This window comes from Mobula hypostoma, chromosome 8 (genome assembly GCF_963921235.1).
Source record: "Mobula hypostoma chromosome 8, sMobHyp1.1, whole genome shotgun sequence".
In the NCBI taxonomy this organism is placed as follows: domain Eukaryota; kingdom Metazoa; phylum Chordata; class Chondrichthyes; order Myliobatiformes; family Myliobatidae; genus Mobula; species Mobula hypostoma.
Window position 1 is genome coordinate 3,393,325 of NC_086104.1, and position 15,083 is coordinate 3,408,407.

Here is a 15,083-nt window from a genome sequence, read left to right on the forward strand (position 1 = left end):
TCAGTATTTGGAGCTATGATGTTGTGGCCATTACAGAGACTTGGATGTTACAGGGGCAGGAATGGCTACTTCAACTGCCAGGCTTTAGATGTTTCAGAAAGGACAGGGAGGGAGGCAAAAGAGATGGGGGCGTGGCACTGTTGATCAGAGATAGTGTCACAGCTGCAGAAAAGGAGGAGGTCATGGAGGGGTTGACTACAGAGTCTCTACGGGTGGATATTAGGAGTAGGAATAGGAACTGGGTGTTTTTTATGGACCACCCAATAGTAACAGGGGAGCAGATAGAGAGACAGATTCTGCAAAGGTGTAATAATAACAGGGTTGTTGTGGTGGGAGATTTTAATTTCCCAAATATTGATTGGTATCTTCCTAGAGTGAGGGGTTTAAAGGGGTGAAGTTTATTAGGTGTGTTCAGGAAGGTTTCCTGACACAATATGTAGATAAGCCTACAAGAGGAGAGGCTGTACTTCATCTGGTATTGGGAAATGAACCTGGTCAGGTGTCAGGTCTCGCAGTGGGAGAGCATTTTGGAGGCAGAGATCACAATTCCATCTCTTTTACCATAGCATTGGCGAGGGATAGGAACAGATAAATTAGGGAAATGTTTAATTGGAGTAAGGGGAAATATGAGGCTATCAGACAGGAACTTGGAAGCATAAATTGGAAACAGATGTCCTCAGGGAAATGTACGGAAGAAATGTGGCAAATCTTCAGAGGATATTTGCATGGGGTTCTGCATAGATACATTCCAATGAGACAGGGAAAGGATAAAGGATGGTAGGGTACAGGAACCATGGTGTACAAAGGCAGTTGTAGATCTAGTCAAGAAGAAAAGAAGAGTTTATGAAAGACTCAAAAAACTATGTAATAATAGAGATCTAAAAGATTGTAAGGCTAGCAAGAAGGAGTTTAAGAATGAAATTAGGGGCGCCAGAAGAGGCCATGAGAGGCTTTGGCGGACAGGTTTAAGGAAAACTCCAAGGCATTCTGCAAGTATGTGAAGAGCAAGAGGACAAGATGATGTGAGAGAATAGGACCAGTCAAGTGTGACAGTGGAAAAGTGTGTATGGACCCTGAGGAAATAGCAGAGGTACTTAATGAATACTTTGCTTCAGTATTCACTACGGAAAGGGATCTTGGCGAATGTAGGGATGACTTGCAGCAGACTGAAATGTTTGAGCATGTAGATATTAAGGAAGAGGATGTGCTGGAGCTTTTGGAAAGCATCAAGTTGGATAAGTCACCAGGACTGGACGAGACGTACCCCAGGCTACTGTTGGATTCAAGGGATGAGATTGCTGAGTAATGGTCTTTGCATCATCAATGGGGACAGGAGAGGTTCTGAGGATTGGAGGATTACAGCTGTTGTTCCCTTATTCAAGAAAGGGAGTAGAGATAGCCCAGGAAATTATAGGCCAGTGAGTCTTACTTCAGTGGTTGGTAATTGATGGAGAAGATCCTGAGAGGCAGGATTTATGAACATTTGGAGAGGTATAATATGATTAGAAATAGTCAGCATGGTTTTGTCAAGGGCAGGTCATGCCTTATGAGGCTGACTGAATTTTTTGAGGATGTGACTAAACACATTGATGAAGTTATAGCCAAAGGTGTAGTGTGTATGGATTTCAGCAAGGCATTTGATAAGGTACCCCATGTAAGGCTTATTGAGAAAGTAAGGAGGCATGGGATCCGAGGGGACATTGCTTTGTGGATCCAGACCTTGCTTGCCCACAGAAGGAAAGGAGTGGTTGTGGACGGGTCATATTCTGCATGGAGGTCGGTGACCAGTGGTAAGCCTCAGGGATCTGTTCTGCAACCCTGCCCCCACTATTCTTTGTGATTTTTATAAATGACCCGGATGAGGAAGTGGAGGGATGGGTTAGTAAATTTGCTGATGACACGAAGGTTGAGGGTGTTGTGGATAGTGTGGAGGGCTGTCAGAGGTTACAGTGGGACATCGATAGGATGCAAAACTGGACTGAGAAGTGGCAGATGGAGTTCAACCCAGATAAGTGTGAGGTGGTTCATTTTGGTAGGTCAAATATGATGGTCAAATATGTAGGTCAAATATAGCATTAATGGTAAGACTGTTGGCAGTGTGGAGGATCAGACAGATCTTGGAGTCTAAGTCCATAGGACACTCAAAGCTGCTGCGCAGGTTGACTCTGTGGTTAAGAAAGCATACAATGCATTGGTCTTCATCAACCGTGGGATTGAGTTTAAGAGCCGAGGGGTAATGTTCAAGCTAAATAGGACCCTGGGTCAGACCCCACTTGGAGTACTGTGCTCAATTCTGGTCGCCTCACTATGGAAGGACGTGGAAACCATAGAAAGGGTGCAGAGGAGATTTACAAGAATGTTGCCTGGATTGGGGAGCATACCTTATGAGAATAGGTTGAATGAACTCAGCCTTTTCTCCTTGGAGTGATGGAGATGAGAGGTGACCTGATAGAGGTGTACAAGATAAGAGGTGTCCTGATAGAGGTGTACAAGATAATGAGAGGCACTCATCGTGTGGATAGTCAGAGGCTTTTCCCCAGGGCTAAAATGGCTGGCACGAGAGGGCACAGTTTTAAGGTGCTGGGGAGTAGGTACAGAGGAGATGTCAGAGTAAGCTTTTTATGCAGAGAGTGGTGAGTGCGTGGAATGGGCTGCCGGCAGCGGTGGTGGACGTAGGTACAATAGGGACTTTTAAGAGACTCCTGGATAGGTATATGGAGCTTAGGAAAATAGAAGGCTATGGGTAAGCCTAGGTAGTTCTAAGGTAAGGACATGTTCAGTGCAGCGTTGTGGGCTGAAGGGCTTGTATGGTGCTGCAGGTTTTGTATGCTTCTACAAATTTATTGGATTTCTTTGATGGAATATCAATCAGGAGAGACAAAGGAGAATTGGTTGATGTTGTGCCCTTGGATTCTCAGAAGTCTTTTGACAAGGTGCCACACATCAGGCTGCTAACAAGCTGCGAGACCACAGTATTACAGGAAAGATTCTGGCATGGACAAAGCAGTGACTGATTGGAAAGAGGCAAAGAGTGGGAATAAAGTGAGCCTTTTCTGGTCGGCTTCCAGCGACTCGTGATGTTCTACAGTGGTCTGCGTTGGGTCTGATTCTTCTTACATTATATGTCAGTGATTTGGATCATAGGTGGAGAGGCAGGTCGTTTTGAGGAGGTAGAGACGCTACAAAAGGACTTTGACAGAATAGGAGAGTGGGCAAAGAAATGGCAGATGGAATATAATGTCGGGAAGTGTATGGTCATGCACTTTGGTGCAACAAATTAAAAAAATGACTATTTTCTAAATGGAGAGAAAATACAAAAAAATCTCAAGTGCAAAGGGAGTTAGGAATCCTTCTGCAGGATTCCCTGAAGCTTCATATGCAGGTTGAGTATGTGGTGAGGATGGCAAATGCAATATTAGCAATCATTTCAACAGGACTAGAATATAAAAGCAAGGATGTAATGTTGAAACTTTGTAAAGCACTGGTGAAGCTTTACTTGAAGTATTGTGAGCAGGTTTCAACCCTTTACCTTTGAAAGGATGTGCTGAAACCAGAGAGGGTTCAAAGGAGATTCAGAAAACGATTTCAGGATTGAATGGCTTGTCATATGAAGAGTGTTTGATGGCTCTAGGAATGAAGCCTGGCCTCACTGTCAACTGATGATCGGCCTTGATAGAGTGGATATGGAGAGGATGTTTCCTGTGGTGGGAGAGTCATGGACCAGAGGACACAATCTCAAAATAGAGAGGCATCCCTTTAGAACGGAGATGAGGAGGAATTTCTTTAGCCAGGGAGCAGAGAATCTGTGGATTTCATTGGCACAGGCAGCTGTAGAGGTGTAGAGGCCAGGTCTTTATGTACATTTAAGGAAGAGGTTGATAGATTCTTGATTGGTCAGGGCATGAAGAGATATGGGGAGAAGGATAGAGATTGGGGCTGAGAGGGCAATTAGATCAGTTATGATGAAATGGAAGAGCAGACTTGATGGGCCAAATGGTCTAATTCTGCCCCTATATCTTAAGGTCTTCTGGTCTTATGAACATAGAACTGGTCTTCCGATCTTATCCTTGCAAGTGGAACAAATGCCCTACCTACCCCGACACGTCCTCCCTCACTACCATTCAGGGCCCCAGAGAGTCTTTCCAGGGAGCTGACAATTCTTGACCGTCAGGGGCTTTCAGAAGTGCTGAGAGACCTTGCCAGCTTTGACAAGGGTGCAGTGGAGATTTGGCTCCTACCCTCGGCTTTCAGAGGAATTCTGTAGACAGGGCCTGTTCTCTCCAATTCCGTGTCTCAGTAACAGTGTTCGAAACCAGGTCCCCCACACAGCACCTTCATCCACCCACCTCCCTCAAGCAGGGTGTGAAGTGACAATCTTCTCCCTTACAGGTGCAGACAAACCTGTCCTTATCCAGTCCCCGAGCATACAGCGTGTCACTGAACTCTGTAAACTCGGGAACAGCTGGAACATAATATTAATATCAGAAGCAATAAAGTGTTTGAGACTTTCACAAGAGGTCATGTAACAAAAGATGTCTGCTTCAAGCTGGGGTTGAAGTGACGATATTCTCCCTTACAGGTGCAGACGTTCCTGTCCTTATCCAGTCCCCGAGCGTACAGCGTGTCACTGAGGGTCACACGGCGTGGTTATGGTGTACCATGAGCAAAGCCAGGCTGGAAGACACCGACGTCCACTGGTATCGGAAACTACCTGGGCAGGACATGGAGTGGGTTTTAAAACACAGGGCAGGAGGCAGCCCAGAGTGGGGACGGGGTTTCACTGAGAGGTTCCAGTCCTACAGAGACACGTCCAACAGCAGCTTCACCCTGACAGTCACAGACGTGGTGCACAGTGATTCTGCCGTCTATTACTGCAGAGTGTGGGGAGACATCGATGGGAACGGCACCCAGCTCATCGTAACCAGTGAGTACAAGTTCTATTTATTCAGCAGTGTGTTCCTGCATTGGGAGTTATTCCACCACCACTCACTTCCCGTGGCTGGGCACATTGTACTGAAGAACACACAGTGTAATACTGGAGCCCCATCACTGGGACACGATCCAGAGCACTGTGGCCCCTAACTCATGGGTGGGGAGCACAACATGGTGACTGATCGTCTGCTCTGTGTGTCCAGTTGGATATTTGAAAATAAATGTCAATGTGGAGTGTGTTATCACAGGAGAGAAAAGGAGAAACTGTTCAGTGTTCAGAGTCATAGATCAGACTCTCTTAAATCTAAAACACCTCCCTCAATAGTGCCTATAAATGCAGAATTCAAAACATAAAATGATAAAACTCAGTTGACACCTTTAAACACAAGCACAAACCCTTACCTACCACCCCACCAGCCTCCAGATTCAGCACATTATCCTCCTCAACTTTCGCCACCTTCAACAGGACCCCACCACTAAGCACATCTTTCCTTCTCCACCCCCTCCGCTTTCCGCAGGGATCGGTCCCTCCGCGAGTCCCTTATCCGCACGTCCATCCCCACTGATCTCCCACCCGGCACTTATCCCTGTAAGCGTAAGTACTACACCTGTCCCTACACCTCATCTCTTGCAACCATTCAGGGCCCCAAACAGTCCTTCCAGGTGAGGCAACACTTCACTTGTGAGTCTGTTGGGGTCATCTATTGCATCCGGTGCTCCCGGTGCGGCCTCCTCTACATCGGTGAAACATGACGCAGATTGGGGGACTGCTTCATCGAGCACCTCCACTCCGTCCGCCACAACAGACAGGATCTCCCAGTAGCCACCCACTTCAACTCTGCTTCCCATTCCCATTCAGATATGTCCATACATGGCCTCCTCTACTGCCATGATGAGGCTAAACTCAGATTGGAGGAGCAACACCTCATATACCGTCTGGGTAGTCTCCAGCCCCTTGGTATGAACATAGAATTCTCCAACTTCCGGTAATTCCCTCCCCCTCCCTTCCTCTATCCCTATTTCACTCTACCCCCTCCCCCAGCTCCCTCATGGTTCCGCCTCCTTCTTCTACCACCCATTGTTTTCAGGGCTATGATGTCAATGCTTCCCCTCCCCCACCCCTTTGTCTTTCAAATTACTGGTCTGTCAACTGAAGCTACAAGGATTCTTCAAGTCCTTCCCCATCTTTCATTCTTCAGTCCTGACGAAGGGTTCCGGCCCGAAACGTCGAGTCATCATTTCTAGCTGATGCTGCCCGACCTGCTGAGTTCATCTAGCGTACTGAAAGTGTTGCTTTGATCACAGCATCTGCATATTATTTTATGTGTGAGATGTGGGACATTTGAGAGACTTTGAACTTTTTACTGTGCCATGGACTGTTCTTCATCAAGTTATGGTATTGTTGCACTGTTATATGTTATAATTATGTGGTTTTGTTAGTTTTTCCAGTCTTGGTCTGTCCTGTGTTTTGTGATACCACACTGGAGGAAATATTGTATCATTTCTTAATGCATGCATTACTAAATGACAATAAAAGGGCTTATATGGAAGGCAGGGTTTGATGGTCAGCACAACATTGTGGGCCGAAGGGCCTGTAATGTGCTGTACTATTCTATGTTATGTTCTATGTTCTATCACTCCCCAGACAAAGCACTAGAAGAATGCAAATCATAGTCATGGTCGACTTCAATGCAAAAGTTGGTGAGGGAAGAGGAGACCATATTTTTGGAGACCAGGGATTGGAAGAAAGAAATGAAAGAGGAGAAAAGCTTATATCATGCTGTAAAACAAACAATCAGATAATCACCAACACTTGGTTTAAACAACATCCAAGAAAGTAAACAACATCCACAGTAAGATTAAAGAACTAATGGGGAAATTACCTTGCTCAGCAAGTGGATGCATCAAGGCAAAAGATGACAGCTTAGTTATGAACAAAGAAGAAATCCTAATCAGTTGGACAGAATATATAAAAGGACTTTTTGAAGACCAAAGAGGAGAAAAACTGAATATAAAGAAGAATTTTGAAGGACCTAGCATTCTAAAATCAGAAATTCGAGCAGCCATAAATAAAACAAAACATAACAGAGCAACTGGTCCAGACAACATTGCGTTTGAAATGATACTGGCCTTAGAAGATTTTGGAATAGAGAAAATAACAGAAATAGCAAATGAAATCTATGATCATGGGGAGATACCTGATGATTTAAGTAAATCAGTGTTCATCACAGTTCCTAAGAAAGAGGGAGCAACAGAAAGTGAGTTACATCGTACAATAAGCCTGATGAGCCAGAGTAATCATGATGAGAGCAAGACGCTGTATAAAACCAGAAATCAGTAAAGAACAATGCAGCTTTGTGGAAAACACTGGAACCAGATATGCAATTTTCATGCTACGGAAGATCACTGAACGAGTCATCCAGGTACAAAAAGACATCTACCTATGTTTCATCGACTATACAAAAGCTTTTGACACTGTAAGGCAGCAAGATCTTCTGGATATGTTTCAAGATCTTGACATAGATGGGAAAGATATATGTTTCTTAAGAAACTTATACTGGGACCAGACAGCATCCATCAGAATAGAAGGAGAAGTGAGTGAGTATGTGAATATCATGAGAGGAGTCAGGCAAGGTTGTGTCTTTTCGCCAGACTTATTCAACCTGTATAGTGAAAATATCTTGAGAGGTATCAAAGACATCAAAGGATTCACAATTGGAGGCCATAATATAAATAACATCAGATATGCTGATGACATCATACTAATAGATGACTTAGAAACAAAACATCTGGAACTACTCACTATAGTGGCAGCAGAAAGTGATCGCAGAGGCCTCTCAATCAACACTAGGAAGGCAGAAAGCATGGTCATCTCCAGAAAGACAAACATCCCACAATGGGTGATCAAGATCAGAAATACAAACATCAAACAAGTCAACAAGTTCATATATCTTGGCAACCTAATAACAAGTAATGGCAGGTGCGACACATATCAAATACAGAATAGCAATGGCGAAAGAAGCTTTCCAAAAAACAAAGACCATATTAACAGACAGAAAGATGAGCACGTACACTAAAAACAGAATACTGCAGTGCTACATTTATTCTATCCTGACTTATGGAAGTGAATGCTGGACCATTTCTCCAGCAATGGAAAAGAGACTAGAAGCAGCTGAATTATGGTTCTACGGGAGAATGTTAAAAATATCATGGACCACACACACATCAAATGAAAAAGTTCTCAGAAGAGCCCAAGCAGTTAGATCACTCATACCAACAATAAGAGAAAGACAACTCAGATTCCTAGGACACATCATACAGAAAGTTGAACTAGAAAAACTCATACTCTCTGGAAAGATCGAGGGGAGCAAACCTAGAGGAACACTTCGGCTTATGTACAGCAAAAGCCTAGCCAGGTGGTTACACATCAAGGAAATGGAAGTCATCCACAGAACGAAGGATAGATCTATATAGAAAACCATGGTCACCAACGTCTGCATTGGATATGGTTCCTCAGCAGACAGACAGAAGAGTGAGCTGAAAGATGGCAGATGGAGTTTAATGCTGATAAATGTGAGGTGCTACATTTTGGAAGGACTATTCAAAATAGGACGTACATGGTGAATGGTAGGGCATTGAAGAATGCAGTAGAACAGAGGGATCTAGGAATAATGGTGCATAGTTCCCTGAAGGTGGAATCTCATGTGGATAGAGTGGTGAATAAAGCTTTTGGTATGCTGGCCCCTATAGATCAGAGCATTGACTATAGAAGTTGGGATGTAATGCTGAAATTGTATAAGGCATTGATGAGGCCAAATTTGGAGTATTGTGTACAGTTTTGGTCACCAAATTATCGGAAAGATGTCAATAAAATAGAGGGAGTACAGAAAAGATTTACTAGAATGTTATCTGGGTTTCATCACCTAAGTTACAGAGAAAGGTTGAACAAGTTGGGTCTTTATTCTTTGGAACGTAGAAGGTTGAGGGGGGACTTGATAGAGGTATTTAAAATTATGAAGGGGATAGACAGAGTTGACATGGATAGGCTTTTTCCATTGAGAGTGGGGGAGATTCAAACAAGAGGACATGAGTTGAGAGTTAAAGGGCAAAAGTTTAGGGGTAACATGAGGGGGAACTTCTTTACTCAGAGAGTGGTAGCTGTGTGGAACGAGCTTCCAGCAGAAGTGGTTGAGGCAGGTTCGATGTTGTCATTTAAAGTTAAATTGGACAGCTATATGGACAGGAAAAGAATGGAGGGTTATGGGCTGAGTGCAGGTCGGTGGGACTAGGTGAGAGTAAGAGTTCGGCATGGACTAGAAGGGCCGAGATGGCCTGTTTCCGTGCTGTAATAGTTATATGGTTATATGGTTATATAGGAACAGAAGAAGGCCATTTGCCCCCATCAAGTCTGCTCCGCCATTCAATCATGGGCTGATCCAATTCTTCCAGTCATCCCCACTTCCCTGCTTTCGCCCCATACCCTTTGATGCTCTAGCTATGCATGAACCTATCTATATCTACTTGGCCTCCCCAGCTGCTCGTGGCAACGAGTTCCATAGATTTGCCACCTCTGACTAAAGTAATTTCTCTGTATTTCAGTTCTAAGTGGATGTCCATCAATCCTGAACCCGTGCCCTCTTGTCATAGAATCCCCTACCATGGGAAATAACTTTGCCGTATCTAATCTGTTCAGGCCTTTTAACATTCAGAATGTTTCTATAAGATCTCCCCTCAATCTACTGATCTCCAGGCAATACAACCCAAGAGCTGCCAGACATTCCTCATATGGTAACTCTTTCATTCCTGGAATCATTCTTGTGAATCTTCACTGAACTCTCTCCAATGTCAGTAAATCCTTTCTAAAATAAGGAGACCAAATCTGCACACAATACTCCAAGTGTGGTCTCACGAGTGCCTTATAGAGCCTCAACATCACATCCCTGCTCTTATATTCTATACCTCTAGAAATGAATGCCAACGTTACATTCGCCTTCTTCACAACCGACTCAACCTGGAGATTTATCTTTAGGGTATCTTGCACAAGAACTCCCAAGTCCCTTTGCATCTCTGCATTTTGAATTCTCTCCATATCTAAATAATAGTCTGCCTGTTTATTTCTTCCACCAAAGTGCATGACCACACAATTTTCCACTTTGTATTTCATTTGCCACTTCTTTGCCCATTCCCAAACTATCTAAGTCTCTCTGCAGGCTCTCTGTTTCCTCAACACTACTCACACCTCCACCTATCTTTGCATCATCGGCAAAGTTAGCCACAAGTCCATTAATACAGTAGTCCAAATCATTGACATACATCGTAAAAATCAGCAGTTCCAACACCGACCCCTGTGGAACTCCACTGGTAACTGGCAGCAAGCCAGAATAGGATCACTTTATTCACACTTCCTGTTTTCTGCCGACCAGCAAATGCTCCACCCATGCTAGTAACTTCCCTGTAACTCCATGGGCTCTTATCTTGCTAAGCAGCCTCATCTGTGGCACCTTGTTAAAGGCCTTCTGAGAATCCAAATACACCACGTCTACTGCATCATTTTTGTCTACCCTACTTGTAATTTCCTCAAAGAATTGCAGTAGGTTTGTCAGGCAAGATATTCCTTTCAGGAAACCACGCTGGCTTTGGCCTAAATGTCACGTGGCTCCCGGTTTTCTGTAATCTCATCCCCAGCAATTGATTCCAACAACTTCCCAACTACCGATGTCAGGTTAACACGTCTGTAGTTTCCTTTCTGCTGCCTCCCACCCTTCTTAAATCACGGAGTAACATTTGCAATTTTCTGGTCATCCGGTACAATGCCAGAACCTATCAGTTTTTGAAAGATCATCGTTAATGCCTCCACAATCTCTCCAGCTACTTCCTTCAGAATCCGAGGGTGCATTCCATTAGGTCCAGGAGATTTATCCACCCTCAGAACATTAAGCTTCCCGAACACCTTCTCAGTCGTAAATTTCATTGCACATTCTTCACTTCCCTGACACTCTAGAATTTTCAGTGTACTGCAAATGTCTTCCACTGTGCAGACCGATGCAAAATACACATTCAGTTCCTCTGCCATCTCTGCATCTCTCATTACGATATCTGCAGCATCATTTTGTATTGCTCCTATATCTACCCTCAACTCTCTTTTACCCTTTATATACTTAAAAAAGCTTTTCATATCTTCTTCGATATTAGTCGCCAGCTTCCTCTCATAATTCATCTTTTCCTTCCTAATGACCTTCTTAATTTCCTTATGCAAGTTTTTAAAAGCTCCCCAATTCTCTATCTTCCCACTAGCTCTGGTTTCTTTGTATGCCATCTCTTTTGCTTTTACTCTGGCTCTGACTTCACTTGTCAGCCACAGTAGTGTCCATCTTCCCTTTGAAAATTTCTTTTTATTTGGAATGTAATAATAATTATTATTATTTAATTTTTCTCAGCTCAAGCTGGTAAAACCTGAGGTACGGGCATATCCAAGCAAGGTAATTTCTCAATTGCAAGGAACTATCAGACTATTCTAGTGGTATTTAATAGAACATAGAACATAGAAATTTACAGCACATTACAGGCCATTCAGCCCACTATATTGTGCCGACCATGTAACCTACTCTAGAGACTGCCTAGAATTTCCCTAGCGCATTGCCCTCTATTTTTCTAAGCTCCATGTAGAGGCTCTTAAAAGACCCTATAGTCTCCACACACCCACCACTCTCTGTGTGAAACACTTACCCCTGACATCCCCTCACTACCTATTTCCAAGCACCTTAAAACTGTGCCCCCTTGTGATAGCCATGTCAGCCCTGGGAAAAAAGCCTCTGGCTCTCCACATGATCAATGTCTCTCATCATCTTATACACTTCAATCAGGTCACCTCTCATTCTCCATCGCTCCAAGGAGAAAAGGCCAAGTACACTCAAACTGTTCCCATAAGGTATGCCTTCCAATCCAAGGCAACATCCTTGTAAATCTCCTCTGCACTCTCTCTATAGTATCCACATCCTTCCTGTAGTGAGGCGACCAGAACTGAACACAGTACTCCAAGTGGGGTCTGACCAAGGTCTTATATACCTGAAACATTACCTCATGGCTCTTGAACTCATTCCCATGGTTGATGAATGTCAACACACCATACCTCTTCTTAGCAACACTGTCAACCTGCTTTGAGTATTTTATGGACGTGGACCCCAAGATCTTTCAGATCCTCCACACTAACCATTTATATTATATTCTGTTTTCAAATTGGACCTATCAAAATGATTAACTTCACACTAATCTGGGTTAAAGTCCAACTGCCACATTTTAGCCCAATTCTGCATCCTATTGCTGTCCCTCTGACAACTCTCCAGGTATCCACAGCACCCCCAATCTTTGTGTCATCAGCAAACTTACTAACCCAACCTTCTACTCCTTTATCCAGGTCATTTATAAATATCACAAAGAGGAGGGGTCCCAGCGCAGATCTCTGCAGACACCACTGGTCACTGACTTCCATGTAGAGTGCGAATCACCTACAACCACCCTTTGCCTTCTGTGGCCAAGCCAATTCAGGATGCACAAAGCAAGGTCTCCTTGGATCCCATGCCTCCTTACTTCCTGAAGGACCCTTGCATGGCAAACTTTATCAGATACCTTCTGAAATTCATATACACCACATCCACTTCATCACTTTCACAACCTTCATCAATGTGTTTTGTTACATCCTCAAAGAATTTAATCAGACCCGTAAGGCATGACCTGCCCTTGACCAAGCCATGCTGACTATCCCTAATCAGACTATCTCTCTCCAAATACTCATGAATCCTGCCTCTCAGGATCTTCTCCAATAACTTGCCCACCACTGAATTCAGACTCACTGGTCTGTAATTTCCTGTGTTATCACCACTCTCTTTCTTGAACAAAGGAACAACATTTGCAACCCTCCAATCCTCCGGTAGTTTTCTTGAACCTATTGATGATACAAAGATCATCACAAGAGGCCCAGCAATCTCCTCCTTCACTTCCCACAGTAACCTGTGGTATATCTCATCCGGTTCCAGTGACTAATCTAACTTAATGCTTTTCAAAAGCTCCAGCACATCCTCTTTCTTAATGTCTATACATTCACGCATTTCAGTCTGCTGTAGGCCATCTTTACCATTACCAAGGTCTTTTTCCCTGGTGAACACTGAAACAAAGTATTCATCAGTACCTCCACTATCTCCTCTGACTCCATGCAAACATTTCCACTATCGCACCTGATTGGTCCTATTCTCACATGTCTCATCCTCTCGCTCTTCACATACCTGTAGAATGCCTTGGGGTTTTCCTTAATCCTGCTCACCAAGGCCTTCTCAAGGTCCCGTCTGGCTCTCCTAGTTTCATTCTTAAGCTCCTTCCTAGCAACCATGTAATTTTCTGGAGCTGTAACTGTACCTTGCTTCTTGAACCTTTCATAAGCTTATCTTTTCTTCTTAACTAGAATTTCTTCATACTTTGTACACCATGATTCTTTAACTCCACCATCCTTTCACTGCCTCAATGGAACATACCTATTTCAGAATTCCACGCAAATGTCTGCCGTGCATTTCCCTGAGAACATCTGCTCCCAAGTTCCTGCCTAATAGCATCAGATTTCCCCCTACTGCAATTAAGTGTTTACCCAAATTGTCTGCTCCTGTCCTTCTCTGGCACTGTAGTGAAGGAGATAGAGTTGTGGTCACTACCTCCAAAATGCTCTCCCACCGAGAGATCTGACAGCTGACCAGGTTAATTTCCCAATACCAGATCAAGTACAGCCTCTCCTCTTATTGGCTTATCTACATATTGCGTCAGGAAACCTTTCTAAACACACTTAATAAACTTCACCTCATCTTAACCCCTTGCACTAAGGAGATGCCAACCGATATTAGGAAAGTTAAAATCTCCCATCTGCTTCCCTATCTGTTCATCCATATCCCTGTTACTATTGGGGTCTATAAAAACACCCAGTAGAGTTATATTGACCCTTTCCTGTTTCTGATTTCCACTCACACTGACTCAGTAGACCATCCCTCCATGACTTCCTCCTTTTCTGCAGCCGTGATACTATCTCTAATTAGCAATGCACCACCCCCACCTCTTTTGCCTCCCTCTCTGTTCTTTTTGAAACATCTAGCCCGGCACACTCAGCAACCATTCCTGCACCAGAGACATCCAAGTCTCTGTAATGGCCACAATGTCATATGTCCATGCATTGATCCACACTCTAAGTTCATCCACCTTGTTTATGATACTCCTTGCATTAAACAGATACTTCTCAAACCATCAGTCTGAGTCCATCTTCGCTCTAATATCAGCCTATCCTTGTTGTAGTTTCTGAAAGAAGAGAAGTGGGCGCAGTTACTATTACAAGAGAGAAGGTGCTCAAAAAGCTGAAAGACCTAGAAATACATAAGTCACCCGGACAAAATGAACTCCATCCTAGAGTTCTGAAAGAGTTAGCATTAGAGATTGTGGTGGCATTGAAATGATCTTTCAAAAATCATTGGTGCCAGAGGACCAGAAAATTGCAAATGTCACTCCACTCTTTAAGAAAGCAGGAAGGCAACAGAAAGGAAATTATAGACCAGTTAGCCTGACCTCAGTGGTTGGGAAGATGTTAGAGTCAATTGTTAAGGATGAGGTGATGGAGTACTTGGTGACACAGGACATGATAGTACAAAGTCAGCATGGTTTCCTTCTGGGAAAACTTGTCTGATGAACCTACTGGAATTCTTTGAGGAGATTACAAATAGGAGAGATAAAGGGGATGCAGTGGATGTTGCATATTTGGACTTTCAAAAGGTCTTTGTCAAGCTGCCACACATGAGGCTGCTCACCAAGTTAAGAACCCATAATATTACAGGAAAGTTACTAACATGGTTAGGGCATTGGCTGATTGGTAGGAGGCAACGAGTAGACATAAAAGGATCCTTGTCTGGTTGACTGCCAGAGACTAGTGGTGTTCCGCAGGGGTCAGTGCTGGGACCACTTCTTTTTATACTGTACATATATAAATGATTTAGATGATTGAACAGTTGGCTTTGTTGCCAAGTTTGTAGATGATATGAAGATTGGTGGAGGGGCAGGTAGTATTGAGGAAACAGGTAGGATGCAGAAGGACCTAGACAGATTCGGAGAATGGGCAAGAAAATGGC

General features: G+C 43.7%; 1 protein-coding gene across 1 annotated transcript in view; it reads left to right on the top strand.

Annotated features, from left to right (window-relative positions):
• The window catches only part of LOC134350665 (uncharacterized), a 74,516-nt gene that overhangs the window by 25,947 nt on the left and 33,486 nt on the right, over window positions 1-15,083 (top strand). Inside the window, exon 4 of the mRNA XM_063056170.1 lies at window positions 4,580-4,924. Coding sequence (XP_062912240.1) covers window positions 4,580-4,924 — 345 coding nt within the window. The remainder of the gene's footprint in view (window positions 1-4,579; window positions 4,925-15,083) is intronic.